Below are 26,838 nucleotides of genomic sequence, written 5' to 3'. Positions count from 1 at the left end.
GGGAACAAGGTGCAAGTGGGGTGGGGTGCAGATACCATGGGAGTGGTAGGCAGCAGCGGGGTAGTATGGGGTGGGGGACAGGTGGCAAGGGCCTGGAGCTTCAAGCCACTTGACTCTCAATGCCTGCTCTGAAGCACAACTGGAGGAGAGCAGGAAATTTAAGACAACCCTCCAAATCTACGCTACCATCTACTTGACTTCAGACTAACCCAGCTAACTAGGTCTCTCTCCAAAAACTGTCCACAGGATATTAACAACATAAATTGCCTAGAGTTATGTGCTTAAATCCTCGTGTCACCTGGTTCAAGAGTGTAAAAGTGAGAGAGGTAGGATCCCCAGTGGCATGCACAGGCTATGGAAATGCTTTCTGTCCTTGAGGAGGAAATGATCGGGTGTCTTCCCAGGCACTACTGAACTCACTGACACCATTTCCTGCATCACATCTGGTCTCGTGGGGGCTGGTAAAAGGAACTGAACAAAAATTACCTCATGGGTTGAGTCCGCAGAGCTGTTTTCAAGTCTTCAACTATTTTATTCTTCATTTCTGTTTCTTCATCGTCAAAAGCATATAAAGTCTGCATCTGTTTGGGGGAAAAATAGCACAGAGAGGTGACTACAAAACCTGTGGATGCTTGAAAGTTCGGAGAAAATTGAGGCTACTGGGCAAGCCAGGAGTCACGGGTAAGAAATATTCTACCCAGTCATTCAGAGTTATCCGTATAAGATAACCTTAAATTCTCAGATTACCGTGGGAAATCGTATTTGCCAGGAAGCCCTCAGAAGACATTGTTCAACTGTCTAATCTGGAATGCTCACCACAACACGTGTAAAAAAAATGCTGCTTCAACATGCCTAATAGATGGGTATCTCTGTCCCCATTTGGAGATGGATAGGTTGAAGCACTAATTTTGTGCATCCCATTTGAGATATCCACAGCCTGAATTGCAGAGGAGTTGAAGGCCTGAATCTTTTCTTTAGGTCAGCTGCAGTTGACAGTACTGATCACCACTCACAATTGGGCATAAGCATCTCAAGCTGAAAGCACAAAATACTGTACCACTCAGAGCTATTGAGCATTTTCAAATGTTCACATTCAAGCACCTTGCCAAAAGGGCAGAACACTCGCAATCTATTCTCCCAGCTCTGCTGCTGATTTGTTGTGTGGTCCAGAATCACTCAGATTTTCAAACTTGGATGCCTAAAGTAGGCATCCAAGCTCATATTTAAAGACTTTAAATAAGTAGCTTGATTGTCAGAGGTGTTGAGCACCTACAGGTCTCATTGAGGTCAACTGGATTTATTAGCATTCAGCAGGTTTTGAAAATCAAGCTCATCACTCCACCGAGACCTGCACATACTCAACATCTCTGGAAATCAAACCACAACATCTGGGATTTTTGGCCTGTTCCCATTTCTGTTTTAGCATCTCCTGTTGCAAAACAGGGATCGTAACTCCCACCTTATTCAGCAAGGATGTTGTGAGGTTTTACTGAACAATGTCGGTGAGCACAGGGAGAAATACAGTTTTCAGGTTGGGCTCTTCTTGTATTTGGTTTAATTCAGAGGAATTCTATTTCCCTTTGTGTCCCTACAAAGCACTTTTCTAGCCACATACCTGGCCATTTTTGGCCCTGTCTGTACTGTGGATGTAAAAGCATCTGTGCACACACTGAACACGCTTAGTAGGCTCTGCAATGGCCATGTACATAAACTTAGGTATGTGACTGTGTAGCTGTGCAAGTCAAGGAAAAAGCATGGAAGCAATGGAAAGGGACCCTCCCATGTTTTCTCCCCAGTAGTTGAGTGGTTAAAAATACTTGCCCAAGAAGTAGGAGACACCGGTTCTAGGCTCTAGCCTCCTTAGTCCAAAGGAGAGTTGAACCAGAACAGTGCTCAAAACACCATGCCTCAGGTCAGCCATTTGCCATGGTCCTTTCTCCAGTCCTTCCTTTGAAGCTGAGCCACTGCCCCTTACATTTAATAATCATTGGATACAACAGATGAAGAGCAGTGCAGTGGAGCGGTTTCTGTGCCATTGGGAGCAGGGCTCCAGACTAAACCCCAGGGCCTGCTTCCTTCTAAGCCAGAATCCACTGTGGAGAGCTGCACACCCTCTGGCTAATTTGCTTCTGCCTGAACCCACATATCTTCTTTCTGGCTGTCCAGGGGGCCAGCTTCAAAAGGAGCACTGGAGAGGGGACTGGATAATGCCTAACCTATGGCATAGTGGTTAGAGAACCGTGCTGGGAAGAGAGGCCTAAAACCTTAGTCTCTTGCTTCCTGCAAGTGGCCAACCCACTGAGGTAGTAGAGCTAAAACAGGAGAGAGTACTCCTCTAGCACCCATTTGTTGGGTTCTAGCTGGCTGCATTTTCATGACTTATCCACAGTTAAGCATCAGCAGCAGGTGTACATACGAACCAGCTTGGTCAGTGCATAGGCAGCTGTACATGCTCAGCACACATATACACATTAACAAGTCCACACTGTGGGTAAAGGTGAATTTCTACCTGTGTGTAAGTGCAAAAATGCCACCTACACAGCTAGAAAGCTGCCACTGGGGTGCACTAAGAGAAACAGAATCCTGCCTCCACGTCTATCAAGGTTCTTATATCGTACCCCTCCACTGAAGAATCTGAGCACCTACAATAATGGCCCATTACGGCAAAAAACCCCCAACCTAGTCTTTGTCAAATTATGTATCATATTATATGTAAAAAATATAAATAAAATCCTCCTTTTGTTGGATCTTCTTTTAAATTCCTCTGCCCTTCCTTCCCTCATCCCCTGGTAAATATTCTTGTGATGCCAACTTGTGAACCACGTGGTGCCAACACATGTCAAATCCTGAGGGTGGTCATTTGGCCAAGAGCCATGGCTGTCTTTTGCTACACAGCTGGCACAGGGAGCTGTATTTAACTCTATGGGTCCTTTCTCTGATCCACGGTAAAGTCAAATTCACTCAGTAACAGAGCAAGCTATTTCCTGCCCTAATGGAATGACAGAGCGCTACTGATGGAAAACGAGCTGACAATGTTTTATCTTTTGCCAGAATCTCCCGACAGCCAGAAACATAAATTGAAACACTTGAGCCAAGCCATATATGATCCTCTCTTCAAAAAAACAAACAGAAATCCTAAAAAGGCATTGTGGAATCTTGATGGCAGATTCCTGGGGTGAGATTCAGGGTCTGATTTGTGTTTCCTTGGGCAACAGCCCATATGGTCATCTTTTCTTGGCCCATAAACATTCCTTTGAAAGGTCCCCATTTTTTACAGCAGCTTAATTTCTCCTCTGAGCCACAGTTGGGGAGAGGTGAATGGACAGCAGGAGGGTGCTTAAAGGTATTTTGCTGGAGAGTGGAGAAGGCCTACATCCAAATGAAACAAACACAAGTAATCCTGCCTTTGCAGCACAGGGTAATTACAGAAAACCCCTTTCCGAAAGCTGCAGGCAGCCAAGAGCCCTTCACTTCTCACTCCTACATGAGGCCAGGAGCACTACTCCTTGTGCCTCCCCTAATGACAGAATGGTCACATGTCCACACTGTGAAATAATTTAACAATGAGAGAATTACAGAAAACATGACTGTAACTGGGAAAGAGGGATGGGAAATTGTGTTGTAAGTGGAGAGTGCTGTCAGTCTTGTGGCTAGTCTTCTCTGTTGTGGTTGGTGGAAGAATTCTCTTGTGAACTACAAACTGCATATGGGCAACATCGAACTAGTTTAGAATCCAAAATTACAGTATGTTCTGTAGCAGAAAATGGAAAAGGAGGAGCCTCAATTAGTCTCTAAAACTCCATGCACAATTACGCAGAGATGTATGTTTGGGCATAATAGTTTGCATCTATCAAGGAAATCCAACAGCTAGCTACCTGCCTCGCTTGTACCACTCTAGGGGCACCTATACACGCGCCTGATGCCTGCTCTGATGCATGCCAATTAGCACAGGTTGGGGCAGACTTGACTGAGTCTGCTGGAGCATGCTAATTAGTGCACTCTGGCAATCTCTGCGTCACAGGTGTTCAGCATCCCCATGCTCCAAAATGGCAGCAAGGGTGCTTTAACTGAAGTGCATTGAATGAGCTTTAGTTAAAATGACCCAGCCACTATTCTGAATCATGGGACACTGAATACATGAGAGCTCTGGGCACTTTATATCGTTAGAGGCTCCCAAGAGCTGCTCGAATTAAAGCACTCCCCACCCCAAACTTGGAGCACATGTGAAGATGCCCTATAATTCTAACTGAGGAGTAAGAGAAAAACTGAAAGTGTACCTGGGTTCTGCTTTACAAAATTTGCCTCAATTTGAACAAGAAATATTTTAATATTTTTCTCTAAGCCAGGGGAAACTCCTTCCACTATCCCCAGGGTTAAATATTCCCTTGAATTTATTGAAACTACAAACACAGCAGCATAATGCTAGTAAAGACAAGCCAGAAAGTGCAAGTGACTAGAAGCAGAATGCGAGCATGGCAAGCGTAGTTTCACTTACTAAGTTAAGCCAAGTGAAAGAGAAAGGAAAAGATTAGCAAAGATAGTAGCAAAGTAAACTGGATTTTCAGATTTTTGTCTTGGCTCCCAATTTGTACCACTCACTTGCACCATTTTTTACAAAGTGGGTGCATTTACACATGCCATTAAGGCAACGTGATAAACCCTGGTACACTCTGCGTCTGCATGTGCGCCCAGGGCTGCAGCAGTTTGAGCCAAGGCAGAGCAGCTCCAGGATGGCAGGAGGTCAAGGGGGTCAACACCAGGCTCTGGGTGGCAGCATTGGGCAGTAGAAGGGTTGGCTAGGGCACAAGTGTGCTAAAGTGAGGAACTAGGTGGCAGGCACCCCCACACTTTAGCCCCAACCAGCCCTGGTCATCATCTATAGCTGTGCTGTGGCAGAGTCAAGTACTATCCCCGACAGTACTATCTTATGGTGGAGTTGATTAATTTACTGCACCCTAATATCAGTGCATGTGTAGACAGTGACACTTTACTGCAGAGCTTACTACTCAACTCCTCAATAAGGTGCAGATGTAGATGCACCCAATGTTATTTAATTGACTCCGTGAAGTTACTTCTGATTGTAACAAGAATAAATTAAATCAAAATTTGGTCCCATGTCATAAGCTTTTTATTTGTTTTTTTTAATTTAACCACTATTATCCAGGTGATTCATATTTATATCTTCAAAGAAACTAACAAAGATGGAATTCAATCTGGCACAATTTCCCTGTAACTGGACTGCAGGTGATCCAAAGCAGAAATTTTGAACTACAGAACTGATTTAAAAAGCCAAAGAGACTTTGAGTAAACAATGGTTTTTAGAGAAGCATGAATGTCACCTAAACCACACAAGAGACAAAGCTATCACCCACCTGTTAGATGCTGCTGAAAGATATATTTTCTTTTAGGCCCCATGAAATGGTTTTGCCCAGAGAAAGGGATTTCTGAGGCAGGGAAAAGGGCCTGGTAACAGCTGTATTTATGAATTCTGGCCCCATCACATGCTTTCAGCGCAGCTCTCTCCACAAAGCTGTATCGACAGCTACTGTTCACCTGTGAGCCCTTCTGTGGATGTACAAATACTGCCAAGCTCATAAAAGCAACATGGTGGTGTCAAGAGTAATGTTCCCTCTCCCCAGTAAAGTGAGGTTTGTGTTTATTCAGGCTGACAGAGAGACAGAGTGTGCAAGCGTATGAGGAAAGAGAGAGACTGGTTTCTTGACATGTGATACAAATAGAGCAGCTGCTGTATTTTATGAAAGGAAGTTTTGTATGTTAAGGGGTCAGCAGAGGGAATGATGACCCTGATATACAGAAAGGTTTCTGATTTTGTGCCTTTAGCCCATCACTGGTATAATCACAGAACTTCAATATCAAGCTACTCGATTTTCAGGTACCAAACTTCCAAGCACAAAATTGGAGGGTACTATTCTGAAACAGGCAGTGTCAATAAGCAACTTTATTTCTTGCAGGGACTGATTGAAAATTATTCCACCTATGAACTACTTGGATCTTCCTTTTAGCTGGGCAATCTAAAGGATATTAAACTCCATCCAGAACAGTGGCATTATAACGGGGTCTGATTCTACTCTCAGTCAGGCAGATGAAAAGTAGGGGGAAAACCACTGAAGTCAATGAGGCTACAACAATGTACAAGATAGATAAAAAGGGTACAAGAATAGAACTGGGCTCCAAACATCCAGATTTCTGAGCTGGAACAGGAATTTGTGACCACTTTTTATATGCAAGAGTGCTTCCTAACGTACTGACCTATGGTTACCAGCTGAGAGTAGCAAACGTATCAGAAATCAACACATTTTTCCTGAGCATACAGGTTTCCCTCACTTTATGTTGTACATGCGTTCCTGGAAAATGGCGCATAATTCGAATTTGCATAAAGGGAACCCACTTTACAAGACCTTGAGTGTACTGACCCCCAGACCCATTTCTACCACTTTTACAGGACAATTTTGGTACTTACCAACAGCACAAGCACAGGGTGGTGGTGAATGTTACTATAATGGGGAGGGCAACTACAGAAACACGCGTCACAGACAATGAGCAAGGAGCACAGATCCATGCAGGAGACTATATTTTGGTGCGTGTCAATCCCACAATGCACCGCACAAAGCAGCTGACTGTAGGCTTCCACCGCACCAATCGCATGAGTGAATTTACCTTGCATATATAACGAATTTTCCTATAAAAAGGGCCATAAGAACAAATTCACATACAGAACCCACATAAAGTGAGGAAAACCTGTATTCTGTTCCTATACAGAATTAATGGCATGGCAATGAGTCTTTTGGAGAGATATCACTGAACACAGTAGCCCAAGAATCAGAAGCTTGTCTAGAGTTCACTGATATCAGCAGAAAGACACTCACTGATCTTAGCATGTTTTACATGAACTTCTCATTTTATCACTGAATAAGTGGAACTACCTACCCCATCCCTCAAATCAAAAGAGGGACCCTAAAAAATAAGTTGAGCAAAAAAAAAGGGAAAATGTACTTTGCAGTATCATTGTCAGATTGATTTATGGCCATTTCAGAACTTTAATTTTGCAAAAAAACAGGGTTTAACAACATCTAAAAAACCCCAACACTTTAATCATTATTAACTCTATTATTTACTAGCCTTTTTTTTAAAAAGTATTTTGTTTCAAGACTAACATACCTTTGCAACATTTGTAATTTAAGTAACTGTGGCAGCCACTGGCACATATGACAGCCAGCAAGTGAACTGGCTTGATACTGATTGGAAACAAAGTGAAACTGATCAGTTGGTTTTCATCTCCATTTTGGGTGAAGTGTAAAGGAAAAAAAAACCAGACAAACCATATGACTTTAGGAATGAAACGAATGGGATTATTTTTGTAAAGATACTTTCCATTTTAAAAATCTCATTGCACTAACAACAATGCAAGAATGGACACTTTAAAAAACTTGGAGCCAGCTTACAGTTGTGTTATTCCAGTTTACACAGATGTAACTCCATTGAAACCAAATCCGTGGGACTTTCACCTGCATAAAAATAGCACAACTAAATCAGGCTCAACATTTTTAGCCTGAGACCATAGCATCCCTTTAACATCTCTAAGGCAAAGGTAAAACATGAGGCTTGAGACCAAAGAGAAAAAAAAGTTACCATCAAGCATTGCAGAAGCAACGCATGACAAACAACACTGCTCGAGGCTCATGTTTATTGGTGCTCCAAAAATGTAGTCAAGATAAAAAATGTGGCATCTGCCCATGGAACTACTCCAGATTTACAAATGTGTCATTTATATCTTCACTCCAGATTTACACCAGTGTGATATAGGGACTAATCTTAAAAGGCCATTGAAATCAGTACAAAGACTCACTAACTTCAAAGGGGTTTGAATCAAGCCCTTCCAGCAGAATTTGGCTCAGTGACATTACACAATTCCCTAATTATTTTACCATAATGGCTTTCTGAAAGCAAATCTGTTCATTCAGAAGTCAAAGCTCAACCTATTTGCTAGCCATTCAAGCTCAAAATACCCCTCCTCTTCACATCAAGATGTATTGTTTTGACTTCATACCTCATCACCAACAGCTTCTGGACTTAGCAATTAGGAGGTAACTTTGGTGATCCATGACAAAAGTATACAGCAGCTTTTCTTTTATCTTCCAGCTTTGAAGTGCTACTAAAATTCTTATTTTGTCAGTAAACTTAACGCATACAACCAAGAAGAAACACCAACAACTGAGAAATTAGAGGTGTAACAAGATGCCTTTTTTATGGCATTATTTTTTTAGCCTGAAACAATGCTATAAAAATGAACTGAAAAGCTTTTATAAATTAACTACAAAAGTACAAACAAGCAACCAAGCAAAATGCATGTCCCAAGAGACTAAGAACTAAATTCTGTCATCAATTATGCATGTACAACTGCCAAGGGAAGTCAATGGTTTGTGCATATAAATAACCAAAGGCAGAATTTGGCAATAAATCAGTAACAGACCAAAGAACTTCAGGACAGAAGAACTGCTATACCAGAGCACACAAGTGATCTACTTAAACATTTAGCATAGGGCCAGTACCAGATGCTTCAGAAAAAAAAGGTACAAAAACAATGTATTAGACAATAATTAAGCAGCATGTCTTTCAGGGAAGATTTTCCCTGAACCCTATCTTTTACTGGTTGGTTTATGCTAGAAGCTTAACGATTTTATAAGCCTGATGCTTCTTTTTTTTTTCTAATTCTGTAGCATGTAAGTAAATATTTTCCATACAAAAGCTTTACTCTTTCTTTAATTATTTTCCTAAATGTTTTTCCTTAATGGCTTGTGGCAATAAGTTCTGTGGGTTAATTATTTGGTAGTATTGGACTGATGTAGCCAGCATGGTCCAGGAAATATGCAAGAGGCAAGGAGTTCTGCAGGTGATATCTTTTTTTGGACCAACTACATGGCTGGAACGGACTTAGATAAGCTGTTAAACGTGAAAAACTAAAACTAATGCATTGCATCCAAAAGCTTGTTAAAGTCTACCCCAGAGAAAGAGACAGTCTGTCCCAACTAGGCAGCTGATCCAATAAAAGGTATCACCCACAAAACCCTTGCTTTTCATAGGTTAATAATGCAGTTTAAAAAAATATTCCTTCTTCTCTTTTCCATTTTTTGCTTTTCAGTTTTTCTGACTATCACCTTGTCCTTTTATTATAAGGAAGAATAAATGGGACCTCCTGGCTCATCTCCTTTATAGCACTATCATCCTATCTCCCCTTTTAAGGGTCTAAGTCTCCTACTGTCACTGGCCATGTGTAGACGGAATGAGAGGCATGTGTGCACAACACTTTAAAGCAGGCTGAATGATTTTGAACTGCTTTAACGGTGTCAGTGTTTGCATGCCTCAGCAGCATATTGCGTATTAATTCCAGCTGCTGTAGGAAATTTGGTGATGTAATGCACTTTAAATGACTTGGGGCACAACAAACTAAAACTCCTTTGAGGAGTTTTAGTTCGCTGCCCCTACAGCCAAGGAGCGAAGCACTAGGCTCCAGGAAGCTTCACAGCTCTGCAGGCAGCCTGGCAGCAGCCCGGGAAAGCAGCTCCGCCCAAGAAAAGTGGTGAGCCCGATCCCCCTCCACCCTACCCTAGCCTGCCTAAGCTGTGCAGGGGTCCAGTGCTTCCCTCCAAGGCTGTGGTGCCTCCTGGGACCACCTGAGCCAGGTGCCTGCAGGCAAGTGCCACCTGGGGGGAGGCACCGCAGCCACGGAGGAAAGCACCGGGCCCCACTGCAGCCCAGGGACTGCTCTGCCTGCTGGCAACTCACCCTCCCCTCCCCACTGAAAAGACACATAAGTCAGTGGGGCATGTGCACGACATGGGGGTTTATCAGCCCTAAATTGAAGCGGTACTTTTTAAAACCCACCACTTCAATTTAGGGCCCCCATTTCATCTACACATGCCCACTCATACTAAGGAAAGAACCAGCCTGCAAGTGATTCCACTCAAGTGAAAGCTATTTCTGAGTCAGGCACAATTTAGTGTGCACTTCTTCAGCCTAAGACACTAGGGGTAGGAGACACTGAAAGCCATCTCTGTAGTCTCACTTCCGTAAGACCTCTGACATAAGAGATGTGACTGAAGGTTTTCTGTGTTCCAGCAAGCCCCTTTGGTCTAATGATCCTTTGTGGACCATCACCAACTGACATAACTGAGAGCAATCAAAAGTTTCTAAGTTGTGCTGGGACCCAAGCTGGTTTTAGGATTAGGAGAGCACAAAGGTGGCATGCAGCTGATGTTGCCCCTCCCATTCAAGTGCTGTGCCAGTTGTGGCCAAGTTAAACTCAAAAACTGGGGCCAAATTTTATTACATGTTTAAGAATTTGGATTTATATTTAATTTATTTTTAAACCTATTATGATCTTCTTTATATGTGGCTTAAAAAGAGTATGAAGGAGGCAAAAGGCATATGCATTTGTACATATGAGTGAGTACAGTAGAAAACCACTGATGATGTCCAAGATCCAAACCACAGTTCTACAATCTCATCTTGTTACTAGTGTTTCGAGTTTCTAGTAAAAAAAATCTGATTTCTTCTTCTTAATAACTCTGAATCATAGAAATAAGAGCTAGAAAAGGCCTATTTTGTCACGTAATCCAGTGGTGCTCAACCTCTGCCTTATGAGCCAGATCCAGCCTGCAGAGCCATGTCATCCAGCTCATGGACTTCTGCACAGGTTCAGAAATTTGGCAGCAAAGGAGCAGCCACAATTAACATTGCCACCACTCCCTTTTCACCAAATTTCCAAGCCCTGCAAACTATATAACATGGTCCTGGGGCCAAATGTGGCACATGGGACCAACACGTGGCCAAATGTGGCACATGGGACTGGGGCCCAGCCAGGTTGGCCCCATGCGCCAGATCAGACCCCTGAGTCAGGTTAATGAGTCAAGCTATTGAGCTCACACCACTTTCCTCCAAGGACTCTTTCCCAGACAGATTGTACTCTTAGAAAAATCTTTCCGTCTCTGCAGGAGAGGTAACTTACTGCAGCCATGGAGTTGATGCGATCAATGTAGTGATCTGGCCAGCTGGTAGCAAGCTTATTAGGGTCTTCCTGTTCCTGAAACAGCAAATTAAACAAGGTTATATGTACAGCATTTAAAAGGAGGAATCTCTCTCATAAAGGTGGTACTATCTGGGATTCTTCACTGTGTTATCTCCAGCCCACTTCTATATAAGGCACATAGGTTTAGGGCATTTATTACAAACTTTTTCTGAAGACTTAAAGCTAGAGCTGTCACTGTGGTGGAAGAGAAGGAATGATCATGCTTTAGCAAGGCTTACTGAAAGCAGCATTAAGAAACTAATGGAGGCAAGGTTATCCATGTGTACCTGAATGGCAAACCTCCACTCCTTACAATATGCTGGAAATGCTCCTAGTAAAAAGACAGGCCTTTCAGGCATAACAGTTATGTTTTCTGAGTTTTACAACTTGTGGATTGTTTTTGAAATATTTTGCTTTATTTCTGCTAATGAGGCACAGAAATTCACTAAAAAAGTAGAGTGAAAATGTTTGCCATGGAAAAAAAAAAATACAAGCCAAGGAATCTGCACACAGGTCAAATGACTGCTTCGCTGGTGATCTGATAAACAGTGGAAGCTGAACACCACCTGAAAGCGTGCTGGGGTACAGAACAGCAGCCTGTGAGCTACAGTGAAACCTGTGTTAACCTCCTCTCCAATATCCATCCTACAAATCATTTTAAGATGTTCCTGTGCATTTTCTAGTTCAGTGAACCACAGCCTTCAGTTAACATCCTACCTCTACTTGGCAATGAATATTTGCTGGTTCTTTGGATGGTCATTTAAAAGAAGTTTCACTTTTTTTTTCAGGTATTTTACTTGATTTTGTGAAGGCCATATGGACAGATATAGTAGGTACCAGTAAAAAAAATTAGCCTGGGTTACTAAGGAACTAATCCCTCACTGAAAACCCCCCAGAAATTAAAGCTATGTTTATTATCTGGTAGGCAATCTGGATGCCTGGAGTTACATTAAAGATGGAAGAAGGGACAGTGATGAGACAGACAAGAAGATTATCATCCCAATATCTAAACATTTATTAATATCAATTAGCTCAGCTTATGGAAGACATACAAATGAAGATTAAATAGCCAGATCTTTATCAGAATACATCAACATTTTCAACACTGTGAACATATCCATGTTATTTAAAAATAGTTCTACATGTCCACAAGTTGGCCCAGCCTCAGCAGCTGCTTATCACTTGCCCAGTTCCTTTCAGGTTAAATGATAACAAACATTGTAATAAATCCATGGTATTATACACCTTCAAATTTTGAACTCATAGCAACAAGAGGGACAGAACTCAGATCCTTTAGCCCCCAAACCACAGAGTATGCTTATTACCGGGGGGTGCTCCAACCAAGAGGCCTCCAAGCTTTTCCACCTGCTCCTTGGCACATGCCCCAAGCCTAGAAATGTTCCAGCGAGGCCACTTTGCTAGAAATGTTCTGAGTGGCCTTCCTCAAGCACACTAGAGACCAAGGTCTCAAAAGTAACTGCAGAGGGAGGCATCAGGGCAGCCACACTGGCATGTTCCCAGGTTTGGATTGGGTAAACAAGAATGGGTAAGAGTGTGTAAGAGATGTTCCAAGTAATGGTGTGAAACATGTGAACCAGAGGAGAAGCTACATTGGATGTTCATACTACTTTGGCAATGGCAGAAACAACCGTTCTATTTCTGACCAAAAGAGGGCAGAAGTACACACACACACACACACACACACACACACACACGTTATTAAAATACCTATTTAGAGATGTTGGGGGGGGGGAGGGAGAGTGAGACATATGCACACACATCCACACACAGAAAAGTAAACTGTCAAAATGGTAATGGGTACCAGATTTATCCAATGGTTCTCCAATTTATCCCATAAATGCCACTTCCATTTAATTGGTGTATGTAGGAATACAGACTCTTTTTCCCCAATACACATTGGAAAATTTCTCTGCTTTCCTTCTCCCCTATGCACTAATTATAGCGATGAGCTGGTAGAGCCAGATCCACACTTACCAACAGACTCCAGAGCTACATAAACCACTCCCAATAACCAACTAGATTTTGACATCCTGTTTTGTTGCTGAGAGCCTTTTAACACTTTTTCTTCCATTAGATGTTAAGTGACAGCAACACCACTGACAGTTATTTTTGAACAAAGCAGGCCTTAACTTCCTGTGCATTAATCAAAATATGACCTTGTTGAAGGAAAAGCAAAACAAAAATCACGCACTTGATAAATACATTGTTATTTTTAGAAGATAATCTTATCATGCCCAGAGCTAGACAAGAAAGAAAGGGATAATATAGAACATGTTGAATAAAGGTCATTTCACAGGGCACATAAGATTACATAGTACCCTATTTGCCAAGGGACATCCAGCCAAGGGACCAATGTGCAGTAGAAAGGACGCTGATTTGCCTTACTGGAAACTTCCTATATGTAGAAGTGTGGAAAAGCAAGCGATCAAGAGCTAAGATTGTTCACTGGACACATGTGACATTAAGTCTGGCAAACCCATGTATTCACCTATGTTCCTGGCATCTTCTTTGCCCAGTTGCTGAACCTGGGCTAAGAGCTGCCTGGATCCCTCCTTCAAATAAAAATTCAAATCCAAACTGAATCTGAATATTTTTTGAGTTTCAGAAACATCTGATTTTATTTTCTTCTGGTCCAAAGAAAAACCAGAATACTGTAAAATCATACAGAAAGAAAAGCTCCAAAATACTGTGCTCTCTACGGGCTTAATCCAGACAGTGTTGCTTAAGCATCATTCAGAAAAATTCTCATTGGAATCAATGACTGTCTAGCTTCAGTTCAGAATAAACACGAGGAAGAACTTCGAAATCTGGGTCTATATGTCCAGAATGAATTCCCAGAAAGCCAGCTCTTGCAAAACCTACTTTTAAAAACCCAAGAGGTCTGAATAAGTGCTTGGATTTTAAAGCCGAACAACCTAAACATTGGTTATCCAACTGTTATTTTTAGCCCTGTACCTGGAGAAGATTTTCAGAACATCAGATTCTGAAGTGAGACCCAGTTATTGCACTGTGATTTCCATCACTCTGGTGCAGTAACATAACATATTGCAACTGTAGACCCTGGGGAAAGTGTTTCATTACCCAGATGATGTGAATGTTCTTCTTGGTAAGCAATCATAGCACTGTGTGTTTCCTTGCAGACAGTAAATGAGCAGCCAAAAACTGAAAGCAAATTTTTTTAAGTTCTTCAATGCTCTGAACCTCTAAGAAAACCCTTCAGTGAAAGTTGCTGAGAGGCAGCTTGATGATGATGACGACAAAATTCTTCTCTTGGTCCAGTAGACATAGAAGGAAAAAAAGGACGTCCTTCTATCCAAAGCCACACAGGCGTCAATAGCTGGAAACAATTACCCATTTGTATGAAGCAAAACGTCAGCTGAAGAAATCCATTAAAGCAAAGCCTGCCTTTAGCTCCCTGAATAGTATAAATATTACATTAAAAAAACAGACGTCAGTCTGAGAGCTTTGTAAGCAGCCATATCATTCTTCACCAGAGCAACAGCTATGTAACCACTGTGAAAACACCGTTCTGATACCATACAAGCTGCAACATAGTCAAGGTACTGTATAGGCTTTGGCACTAACTTGATTGGCCCCAACCCATGATGGAAACTGGGACTTTTGAGTTAACTGACTTAATCTAAAATAGGATTTGATGGAATATGTTAAATATTTGGACAATTTGAAGCAACTGCAAACATCAAACTAACAAAATTTGATCTACACCTCGTTTGATCCTTCAACTGTTTTAGGGGACTCTTCAGGAATCAATCCAGTATCCTGTTTTCAAGGGACAGCTGTTCTCACTGGAACACAGAGACTTGGTGGCCTCATCCCCTAGTGCCTCATCCCCGGCACAGGGGTCCCAAAACCAGAAATCATTACCGGAAGAGGCACCAGCCCAAACTGGATACTGTCTCCCTTGTTGGTGGTCCTTTCCAGCAGTGGTATAATCTGGAGTGGACAAGCAGGGGCACACCCACAGACCCCACCTAAAGCAAGGGGAGCCAGAAAGGGAGATAGATCCCCCCCCGCCCCTCAGGGGTTCTGTTGGCCTCTGCTACCTGCCACCTGCTTGCTTATATTGCCAGCCCAGATACCACGTGCCATAGAGCAAAAGACGTTCTGAGAACTGTAGATTTGTAGAGCAGCATTAGGGTTTGCAGCTGCTGCTGGGGGGGAAACCGACCCTCATTTTTTGCTGCTGAAGTCACCTTTTTCCCCCCCTTCTGGACCTGGGCTTCAACGGTAAAAAATGGGAAGAAAGCCTGCTCCCTAACCCCAGCAGCAAACTCCACTGCCAGTCTAGAAAACTGTAATTCCCAGAACACCTTGCACTCCCGGAGACTTCTCAGCTTCCTGCTCCGTACCTGCATGTGCAATGGAAAAGGTAGGAGAGAAGGCGGATGGGATGAGTGAGAGATGGTTGCCCAAGGTAGCTTTTTTCCCCCCCACATTATGCCTCAGCTTTCCAGAAAGGCACCCCAGCTCTAGGGCAATTAGTTCTATGTAGGTAGGCAGGATATCAAAACCTGAGAAAGCCCTAAAAACTAAAGTCTTTGCTCATCTGAGGGGTGTTTATTTAAGATCACAGCTGAATTATATGGGAAGAAGCATGAGTTAAGCTTAAACAGCTACTGCCTATGCTGATAAGGTTCTTTGGGTAAATGTGATATCTTTTTTCAGGCCAGTTAAAAAATTGGATGTCTTTGCAAGCTTTCAGGCACAAATTCAAGCAAAAATTTCAGGCACAAACACCCTTCTTCAGGCACTAGAGAGTCTGCTCTGGGTTTGGGTGCTCTCCTCGGTAGATTATAAGCCAACATGCAAAAACATAGGTCTGTGCAAATGCAAATACTGTGCTCATAGATTAGACTTTAGTCTTTAGGGCTGTCAGTCTGGCATCGGACACCCGCACCAATCACAGTTAAAACAAGGTAAGGGGCTTTCCTGTAACACCCTCTCAGCAACTGAGACCCTCAGAAGCACTAGTGGATATAGCCTCACAATAGCTTGATAAAGTAGGGAAATATGATCCCCATATTATAAAAGGGGAATCTATGGGCAAGAATAAAGGGAAGTAACAAATCCAAGAACACCCAGGAAGTCAAGGACAAAGTTAAAAGTAGGACCTGGTCTTTTGAGACCCAGTCCAGAGACCTTATAATGGATTCTCTTATTTCCTCTAATACTAACCTGGTTTTCTGAGGAGGTGCTGGGTACTCCCAGCTCCCCAGAACCTACAGGTAGTCAGCACCTCTGAGAAAAAGGGCACATGTATGTTGGGCCACCAGCATCATATAACCACTTAACTACTTAAACAGGTGCACACACAAATAAATCCATCCATCCATTGATGGGAAGCATATAGAGAGGTTAAACTGACCCACCAGGAACTTCTCTCTTAAAATTGCCTGTTCAAGAGTGCAGCCAGTTCACCTCATTCATAAGCATTACTTGAAGCAGCAAGAGATGGGAAATATACTTTATTTTGTCAAGCATGGTTGTGCACCTTTTGCACAAAAGGCACCACAGCTTTGTTCCACAAGCTAAATTCCCATTGACATAAAGAGAAGCAGTGTGCAAAGACACAAAAATGTCACACAAAGGTGGCAGCTGAAATGCAGATTTCTGTTCTAGTCCGTTAAGTAGATCACACAGAGGCCTCAGACTGAAGCAGATACTTACCCATATGCCACATCAGCACACCTTTGACACCCAACTGCCATTTGGTCCCATCCCCCCCCCCATCCCTTTCCCTATAGAGTCCACTGGCCAGTAAGAACCACTGTCACAACAATGCAGCAGTGCAACTTCTTGGGCCCAGTATAAGAGCCTTACATATTTTTCTAACCAGGGTCACTATAGATGGGGAAATGAGGCAGTGAGATTAAGCAATACACCCCAAATTCACACAGGAAATCTATACAAGAGGCAGATATAGAATCTGTATCAGATACCCACATCCTGCCTTTTTATCCAGTAAAGCATTCCCCTTTTTTCTGTGACTGATTCCCTAAATGTTCAGCATTTTCACATAATTTTTAGGAAATGTCTCAATCCCAACAGAAATTCTCAGCTATTAAAAGTACTTAGTCTAGTTGGCTAGTTCACAGTTCACAGTGGTAGAAACTGCACCAATAATAGAACCTGACCTACCAGAACACTTTCATTAAGTGATTAACTGTTTAATCTGTTACTAGAGGAAATATAAATCTCTAAAGCTAAAATAAATCCAGGATTTCTCAGACAGTTCATTCTCAGGAAAATGAACCAAGTCCCAAGAGATGCTAATTTTGAAACAGGGCAAACCATAAGGACTGAGCCATTCACTACGCAGATGTGGTCATTGCACTATTTCTCATACTGTGCAACTAGCACTTAAAAATTCTCAGGGGTTTGTGCATGAGTCATACCCAGCCCTTTCAGTACAATTCCTCCAGAGCAAAAAAGACAAATATGTACTCCCCCGCACCCACGGTGGAATCAGACTATTGGTGTGCAGATAGCAATCAATCCTTTAGCTCTAAAAATAGCCTACTGCATAATTTGATCCAAAAGAGCCCATCCACTTATTAGCAGATTTAAGACTTAACTGGGATATTCCACTTGCATTCAGTAGGGGGTGATCATACACACATATAGACTAGCCAGGTTACTAGAGTATGAAATAGGGATATCTTTAAACCAATCAACAACTCTTTCATCTACTCTGGCATCTCACTTCCTTCTACGCAATAGCAAACCACTGGTCAAATTGCCCTAATAAGCCATCTCTGACTGTGACTGCTAAGTGATGTGTCAATTCAGATGTCAACAGTGGGCATGCCGTTATTAATTGCATCACTGTAACGTTCGGCAGCGCCAACTGAGACCATATTGTATTGGGCCCTGTACCTAAACACAGGGAGAGACAGTCTCAGCCCCAAAGAGCTCACAGTCTACTTAGGGAAAAAAAACAGAAGCACAGCCATAGGGCAAGGGTCCACCTGAAGTTATACAACAGGTCAGCCACACAGGGAAGAAACACAACCTAGGCTTTGAGTCCCAGGCCAGCAAATCACTGGATTAACTAACTTACAAAGAGCAATAAAAAGAAAAAGCATTCATCTCTTCCTGAAGTTTCCCCCATAGGAAGCTTCCCACTGTGGAGGGAGGAACATTCACCCAACCTCTCAAGAGTCCAGAGATCTTAGCAGATGACAAACTGTGCTAAAACTTTTTTCCAAAAGATGGTTTTCCACACAATACACTAGAATCTTGCACATAAACCTGCAGCAAGTAGTATTGTTTGTTTTACTTCTTAGCATTCTAACCATCACATTTTCCGCTATGTATGTGCCCAAAGCGGAGGGGGTTATAAATTGTTAATATTGCATGCGTGCACAGCAGGCCCGATGCCGATCTTGCGTCCCAACGCACCATCCTTAGAGGAAGTGCTCCTAAGTGACATCTGTTTAAATAAGAAGAGTTTCAGACCTCTATGTATTGTGGTCACTTTTCAGGTAAAGCCAACTGAATACACAATCTCCCCCTCTTTCATGAGAAATGGCCAAGCAATCTAGACCTGGAAGAGAATGAGCCTTGGGGTTTATTTCTGTGTCATGTGAAGACAATGACTTTTTTAAAAAAGTAGGCATAATCAGAAATCTCAAAGTCCAGTTTAAATAAACAGTATAATTGTAGTGTATAAAAGTTTAAAACAAGATTAAGCTTTACAATAACTGAATCTGGCACAGACCTTTCCATAGGTTCCTGGATAGGATCCCATTTTGGGGGAACTTTAAATTATAACAAGCCTGCACAGTACATTTTTAGTTTTAAAAATTCCCTTATGTTCCATTCCCCTTGCCTTTCTTTGGTTCTTTATCATCATCACCATCATCACTGCAGACAGATGCAAGGTTGCTGGCAAGGGTGACTGCATCAGCCTCTTATTATTTATAGAGCGTGCAAGTTTGCTTGTCCCTGTCCAAACATATAGCCCTTACCATCCACTGGGGATACTGCCAGCACGAGCCACTGACTTATGGGAACAACATTGTGATGGGATGGCATCTTCTCCCTGTCTTTTAGTCCAATCAAAAAAATAACTACAGCCACAGCTTGAAAAAAAATATGCCCAACTTCCTTTAAGCACAAGGACAAAGACTACTTGCCAGACTCAAATAGGCCATTACCCTAGGCCACATCCCCATCTCCTTCATTGTCTCATCAGGTTTTCCAAATATTTTATCTGAAATATTTTAGTTGATGGCCCTCCTGTCTTCCTGGCTCAACTCTGGGCCCCCATTTAATGCCATTCTTGTACCCTGATCCTATGGCACTGAATAAATCAATTCACACTCAGCTATTTTGAACCCCCTAATAAAGTAATGGATGTGGCCAAAATCCCAGCTTCTCTGCCCCCAAATTTCCTATTAAATCAATTCATTCCAGTGGATGGAAAGAGCACCACACTTTAACGCTTGCAAGTACATTTTTTCTAGCTCTAGGCACAGAGTCTTCAGGAGGCAGCAGGAGGGCCATCAAAACTAACTCCTTATACTTGATTGCATGGGGATGGGAGACTGAGTTTTTCCTTCCTCCAAGGCCCAAATCCTGCCAAAAACATGCTACAGTAAGTGAGGAGCAGGAAGCTCAGTGGCAGTGGTCCCTCCTACCGACTTCCATCTGCCAGCCCAGGAAAGTGCTAGGTGCAAAGGAAGGGTAGCTGCCACCCTATGGTAAATCCCACTTCTGAGGCAATAGAAACACTGGGCTATTACTCTTCCCCTTCCCCCAGTTTCTTAACTGTCAACACCACTTTAGTTGTCTGCTGCGCTCCACCACTGCTCAGAAGTCTCCAGGCCAGCACTGACCCTACTTTACTTGCCAGATGGCATGGATACATGCATCTGGATTTGTTCCCCACTCCCTAGGCTCACTGCCCTCAGCTCAGCCTGTTCCTTTCCAGCAGCATCATTTTCAATTGTTTACCTAAACAGCTGGTATTTGTGTCATTTTGGCTGACAAAAGAATAAAAAAAGAAAAAAAAAGAAGAAATTCTTTTTCTCCTCTTTCTTGGCATCCTTTCAGCAGCTTGGGGCAAAGCCACAGGAGGAGCCAAGCCCGTGAAAATGACCCTCCCTGCTGCCACATGCTTGCACTGAAAGTTTCCTTTTCTGTGCTGTTTTGCTTATTTCTAGTGAACCACCATTTATTTTCCTTTCCCAAACTGGAGAGCCCCTTCCCCACAAGGTTCACAGCAGCAACTCTGTCTGCTGACTTGATGATGGGAATAAGACTTCACCCGCTCTTTTCTGAGCACAACAAGCTACCGGGAACACATCCGTTTGGGAATACACTTACAGAACTAGCTAATGAAAAGTTCCAAAGACCTCGCTTCCCCCTTGTACAAACTCTCACTTAACTGGGGGAAGCTCCTTTGCAAAGGAGTCTCGTTTCGCCCTTCAGTCTGCTTTCCACTGGAGCCTTTCCTGGCCACCTTTCTCTGGGGACACTTGGCAGAGTGCCTAGTGGCCTGCTGCACTCCATCTCCATTCAACCCAATTCTTGCAGCTCCCACCATTGACCATCTGAATCAGTGGACCAGGTGAGAGTTGCTGAAAAGGAGGGCTCATGGAGCATGAAATGTGGCCTTGCAGTTGAGAGATAAAATTGGTACTCAAGAGGATCTGGGCTTTGTTGTGGCTTTTTCTTAGACTCAGTTCCTTTTTGCAGCCCCTCCAGCTCTGTAAAAGGTGGATAATTCTCCAAACCATTCTTTCCCTTGACCATTTGAAACTCTTTGGGACATAAACCATCTTTTACCGCATGACTGAAAAGAGCTTCACACAAGGTTTTGGCCCCTAGTTGCTACTTTATTATAAATTTAATTTTAGTGAAAAATCAGTAAGAGAAACTTCCAAAAACAGGAAGCCCAGACAGAATTCAGGTTATTGGTTTATTTTTCATACAATCAATAGATTCTGTAAGCAATTCTTTATTTTTCTCATTTCAAAAACAACTGCCTCCAAGGAGAGGAAATGAATCATTTTTGCCTTGGGTATTTTCTGGTCTTGGAAGATTAATGAGCACTGAAGCAGGCTTCAGAACACACACAACTGGTAGGTCTTTCCTATACCAAATAATTTCCTGATGGATGTTGTTTTTTGTTATTTATTCTTTGCTCCTAATTATCCATTTGAGACTTGTCTGGAAGGTGCGACATTTCATGGTGAAAGTATTAGTTATCAGCAGTGCTGTAGCAAGAGGAGGTGAGCAGAGCAACCACCCTGGGAGCTGAAGCAAAGGGCTGCCAACAGGCACTGCCCAGCTGGAGCGAGGCATGGGATGGAGCCGTGAGTGGCTCATTTGGGTGGGCGCAGGGACAGGGGACAGGGGAAGGGTGGCTCCTGCTGCTACTTGCACTCCCAGACAAGCATGCGAGGAAAGTGGATCTGGCCAACTATAGACCCATCAGCATACCCCCCAGATCTGTGTGAAGGGCGAGGGCAGGCTGCCACTGTGGGCTTTTCCCCGCTTGCTGCTCAAGGGGCATGAGTGTTGCCTGACCCCAGCCCTGGGCTAGCACTCAGAGGCAAGCAGGGGGTGTGCAGTGCATGCATCTGTTGATGATACTGAGCTTTTCAATCTCCCTCTTCCTGGCTGCAAACCAGCAGGGGGGCTGATTATCCCATCAGCAAAACGAAAGCTTTTCTCATTAATTCAAGCTCTTCTTAAATAGCTTTTTTCGAGGAGGCACATTACCAGCTGACCTGCTGATTAGCTCCAAAAAGTCCTAAGTGGACAGTATTCCGTCTACTTTTGTCCTGTCCCAGTAAAATTGGAGACACACACACAGACACCTCTCAGCTTTAGCTAGCATACCACATGCCTAGGGTTTGCGGGGCTGGGGTCTGGGCTGTGGGAGATGGGAGGGAGGGGGGGATCCCTGCTTGAGCAGCAAGGGAAGCCAGGCAGACCCTGCTGTGCCTGCAGTCTCCCTTGGAGCTCTGGCTAAGGAGAGGGGCAGAGCCAGTCTGTTCTTTGGAGCAGACAGTACAGCATAGCCTAGCCCAGCCCAGCTCAGGGGTGCAAAGCATCTGGGATGCTGGGGGGACTCTGGTTTAACTTAAATCAGGAAGGAGTTTGGGACAGGCATTGCATAAAATGGTTTGACCCAAATCAGTTAAGTCTGATACTACATTCAACCAAGTTTATCTTAAACCAGTTTCAGCCATTTTGAAGCTGGTTTATGTGCACTGAATTTATCTTGTTACAGGTTTAAACCAATTTCTGATCACTTAAACCAGTTTGTGTGTAATGTCTGTCCCTAGTCTAATAGATAAATCAGGTTGGTTTAAGCTGTATTATTTTCAGCTTTAACTTTTTGTGAGGTGTTTTTTTTTTAAGTCTGTTGTTAGACACTCTTATGGACTTGGAATATTATGGTGTTGATTGTGAATTTTTCATTGTGAGGATTATTTCATTTCCCTTCTAAGATATCTCCTTTTAAATGTTGTAGTCTGTATCCAGAGCAGTTAAAACTGAGAACACAATGTTGTACAATGCTTCAGAAGTGTTTTATAGAGAAACTGGGGTTTTATAAAGAATCTCAGAGCCTGGCATGGCTCTGTTAATAGCTTTTTCTCATGACTGTGTTTATATGCCATTTAAGATGAAGCCCACTCCCTCCTCTTACTGGAAGCTGTGGAACTCAGAGTAACCCTGCTGCTAAGGCAGGAATGAATGTTGTATCATGGTTACTTGAATAAGCCACAGATGAGAGTCGGAGGAGCTAGCTGCATCTGTTCAAGTGTAATACGCCAACTTAATGCACCTGAAGTCTTGTCTCTGCATTGGCTGTTCCTTACATGGTAGAATAGCCTGTTAAGTACATCTAATTAAGGGAGTTCATTCCTTTAAATGAAGTTTTTTGGTGCCAAAGGTGTTGGGTTCTGTCCTCTTTCAAACTTGGCTGCAAACAGACCTCACCTTTGTACCACTATAAATTTTTACGTCAGCACCAAGCAACAACAAACAGATGTCTATCCCCTTTGTCATGCCACAAATGCTCAAATGTGCGGCTGCGACAGAAGAGTAATAAACATTAGTGCTGCTGTTTTTCAGTGGACATCTGTTTGCCTTAAGGTACAAGCTTGCAGTAACCCAACTGCCCCAGGAAGTCATTCCTGCACAAGAATTCCTAGGACATGTAGGATTGGGCCCCTGAAGCCCCTGGGTCTCCCTGTTTGTAGAGGTCTCCCTGTTTGCAGAGGTCTGCAAGGGAAACACTGGGTTCCCCCATTTACAGAGGCCTGAGTGTTACCTCGCAGGATTGGGACCTGGCTGCTTGTGGGTGTAGCAGGGGCCTGACCCTGCAGGACAATGGGCAACTTCTGTTTCTCCCAATGATGTGAATCAGCTTTGCAAGGGCAACACCTGGCACATCCTAACACAGCTGCTCCACTTAACTTGGCAATGCCTGTTTATAGACTTAATAACTATGTTACAGAAGATGAGCCCTTCAGTCTTATCTTTTAAATAGGAATACAAGGGGAATGGGCCAAGCTAGGAAAAACACTTTTTATATTCAGGACTAATATATATATAATATGAAAGTTAACTCCAAGGTTGCTGACATTTTCCAAACTTCCCAGTTAAAAGAATTCAGTGGTTTGCTAAAGGCAACATCTTCCCTCTGGCAACTTGCAATTACCTTGATTTCCTCTAAGCCAGCAAGTAACCAAAAAGCAAGGCTATTTTCAGACTTAGTTTTCATCAACCAGTCTTGTGAGCTGAAGGAGCAATATAGCATCCTGCCTGAGAGTACTCAACAGGGATCTTGAGAGCCTGAACTGCATCTTATTTCAAATAGCAGGTCTCTTTGTGATGGTGCCAGAGATGTTGGTTGGATCCTAGATTAATACAAGCATCAAGCAAACACAGAGGCTCAGTGCTGACCAGTTCCCTTTAGGGTGCCTGTAGGGTCCTGCACGTAGTATATTATATTTAAAATCACACACACACACACACACACACTGCAAAGCTAGAGAAAAAAAACTGATATATATAGGGTCCTGCACATTACATTACATTGTTATTTTTTATATATATATAATCATTTTGATATATATAATAATTTTTATATATATAAAAATAATAATGTAATGTAATGTGCAGGACCCTATATATATTAGGTTTTTTTCCCTAGCTTTGCATATGTGTGTGTCATTTTCAATATAATATAATACATGCAGGACCCTACAGGCACCCTAAAGGAACTGGTCAACACTGAGTCTCTGTGTTTGCTTGATGCTTGTATTAATCTGACCCGGGATCCAACCAACATCTCTGGCACCATTGCAAAGAGACCTGCTATTTTGAAATAAGATGCAGTTCAGGCTCTCAAGATTCCTATGAGTGCTCTCAGGCAGGATGCTGTATTGCTCCCTCAGCTCACAAGACTGGTTTGTGAAAACCAAGTCTGAAAATAGCCTTGTTTTTTGGTTACTTGCTGGCTTAGAGGAAATCTCAAGGTAATTGCAAGTTGCCAGCGGGAGGATGTTGCCTTTAGCAAACCACTGAATTCTTTTAAGTGGGAAGTTTGGAAAATGCCAGCACCCTTGGAGTTAACTTACTATTTTCCCACCAGTGTTTGTCTGTCTGCTTTTTCCCTTAACAGAATGATTTAATGCTCTGTTACGTGGAATGCTTTGCTAGCCTAGTACCAGCTCTGGGTTACTCCAGTGTCCCTCATCTAGATGTGCAGACAAATGCCCCATGACCTTCAGAGGTTCTGAGGTGTAGAATTTAAACCAGTTAATCAAGAGGCACTGCTCTATGATAAGCACAGCACCTGAATTAGCAAAGCAATGAAAATACAGCGTGAGCGTGGCTAGCACATCTGAAATGATAAGACTGATAAGATCCAGTGGCCCAAAATTTCTCTAGCTCTTGCCTTTTTGTAAATATTGCAGTCGCAGAGAAAGAGAGGAAAAAATGGGTTATATATGGTACCTGACCAATAACACCCTGGAGCTTTTGTGAACTGAAATAACTGCTTTAATGGTTTCACAATTCATCATACAGCACATCATGTATTGTAGGTATCAGACTGTGTCCTCAGCTTTTGGGCAATATGACTAAGGCGTAATTAAAATGCAACTATGAGCCACCATAGTTGATATCCTATTCTTTTCTGGCTAGCTAACTGGTCTTTTTGGTACTTGCTCACCCAGAAGAATTTTATTTCTGGGTGCTTATGGATGACTATAATTGTGCATAACGGCAACAACAAAATAGGTGTGTGAACACCTGTTCTCTTCCCCAAATATCTCAGTGGATAGGGCACTCACCTGTGACGCTAGAGGTCCTGGGTTCTGGGTCCCCCTCCCTCAGAGGGAGTTTAAATGTTGGTCATTGGCTGCTAAGCAGAGCACTCTAACTACCATGCCACAGGTCTCTTTCCTGATTTTTCTAAGTGCCCATGTGCTTTCCTCTTCAGTTTTTATTACAGCTTTATCTGAAGGATAGAAAGGCTTATCCCAGTTGGCTATATATAGTCCAAGTAATTCCAGTACAGCTCTAGTGTGACAAGGCAGGGCCTGATGCTTCTGTCTTGCTGATACAAATTCTGATGTCAGCAAGAATTACCCCTGATCTAGACCAGCATAAATAAAAAAAAAGAATTGGGTCATTGTGCTTACATATTGTGTGCAGGAAGACATAATTGTGGGAATCTAACATTTTTAACAAGCAGTTAATGATAAGTGATTCAAGTTGTTTCCCTTGAGTGTTCATTATGGAAGGCATAATGGTGTGGCAGACTCTTCACTAATAGATTGACTTTTCTTTTAGTCATTTTTCTTCCACAATTTTATTATAGATTCGCTTGATGGGAAGAGGATAGGGAAGAACAGACTTACATTCTTCTTAGCGTTCAGATGAAGTACCAGTATTCTGACCCGGGCTATCAATGTTCAAGAGAGCTGTAGCATGCCAACCCATCCCCATCCAGCCCTCTTCCATGGTCTGTCAAGAGAAGACTGAAGTTGCTTCTGCCTTTAAAAAAAAAATCTCTCTCTCCCTGGGTGCTCACAGTTTCCATAGTGTAATGTTGGCAGCTCTTAGGCGCATTTATTTATTTTCAGATTGGAGGTTATTTTGGGTCAGGCCTTTGGAATTATATATTTATTTTTTTAATCTGAGGAGGCTTTTTTTTCTCCATGGGAAAGGCATAAAATATTTTTAGTTTCATCCTCCTCACTTTTTTTTTTTTTTAGCCTTCATTGTCCAAAATGAAGGACTGGCAGCCATTTAACGGGTTTTCTAGTTCTTTGAGGAGGCTGCTGAAGGCAGTGTCGCACGTTAGCATAAGAACAATCATGGCAATGATTCTGGATGCCTCAACTTTTGGGTGTCCAACATGAGGTACTTAGAGCCTGATTTTTCACGTGTTGGATACCTGAAGTTCCTAATGACTTCATGTGGATTTAGGAATATGAAATATAGGGACCTGATGGCTGTCTGTAAACTTACTAGGGGGGACCAGTGGGGAATGGGGGGTACCTTGTTCCCCCGAGCGCCTCCCAGAGTAACAAGGAAGAACAGCCATAAATTGTTACAGAGTACGTTCAGGCTGGACATTAGAAGACACTACTTCATGGTCAGGGCGGCTGGGATCTGGAACCAACTTCCAAGGGAAGTGGTGCTGGCTCCTACCCTGGGGGTCTTTTAAGAAGAAG

The 26,838-nt window shown here is 42.8% G+C and overlaps 1 protein-coding gene across 8 annotated transcripts in view; it reads right to left on the bottom strand.

Annotated features, from left to right (window-relative positions):
- The window catches only part of DAAM2 (dishevelled associated activator of morphogenesis 2), a 276,747-nt gene that overhangs the window by 94,651 nt on the left and 155,258 nt on the right, over positions 1 to 26,838 (bottom strand). For all 8 annotated transcript variants that reach the window (XM_090046767.1, XM_090046815.1, XM_090046773.1 and 5 more), the window contains 2 exons: positions 11,027 to 11,101; positions 487 to 581 (listed from right to left, as the gene is read on the bottom strand). In XM_090046767.1, the coding sequence (XP_089902893.1) occupies positions 487 to 581; positions 11,027 to 11,101 (170 nt within the window). The remainder of the gene's footprint in view (positions 1 to 486; positions 582 to 11,026; positions 11,102 to 26,838) is intronic.

This window comes from Crocodylus siamensis, chromosome 1 (assembly GCF_052110815.1).
Source record: "Crocodylus siamensis isolate JL-2025a chromosome 1, ASM5211081v1, whole genome shotgun sequence".
Lineage (NCBI taxonomy): Eukaryota > Metazoa > Chordata > Crocodylia > Crocodylidae > Crocodylus > Crocodylus siamensis.
This window is presented reverse-complemented; position numbering and strand designations above follow the sequence as displayed.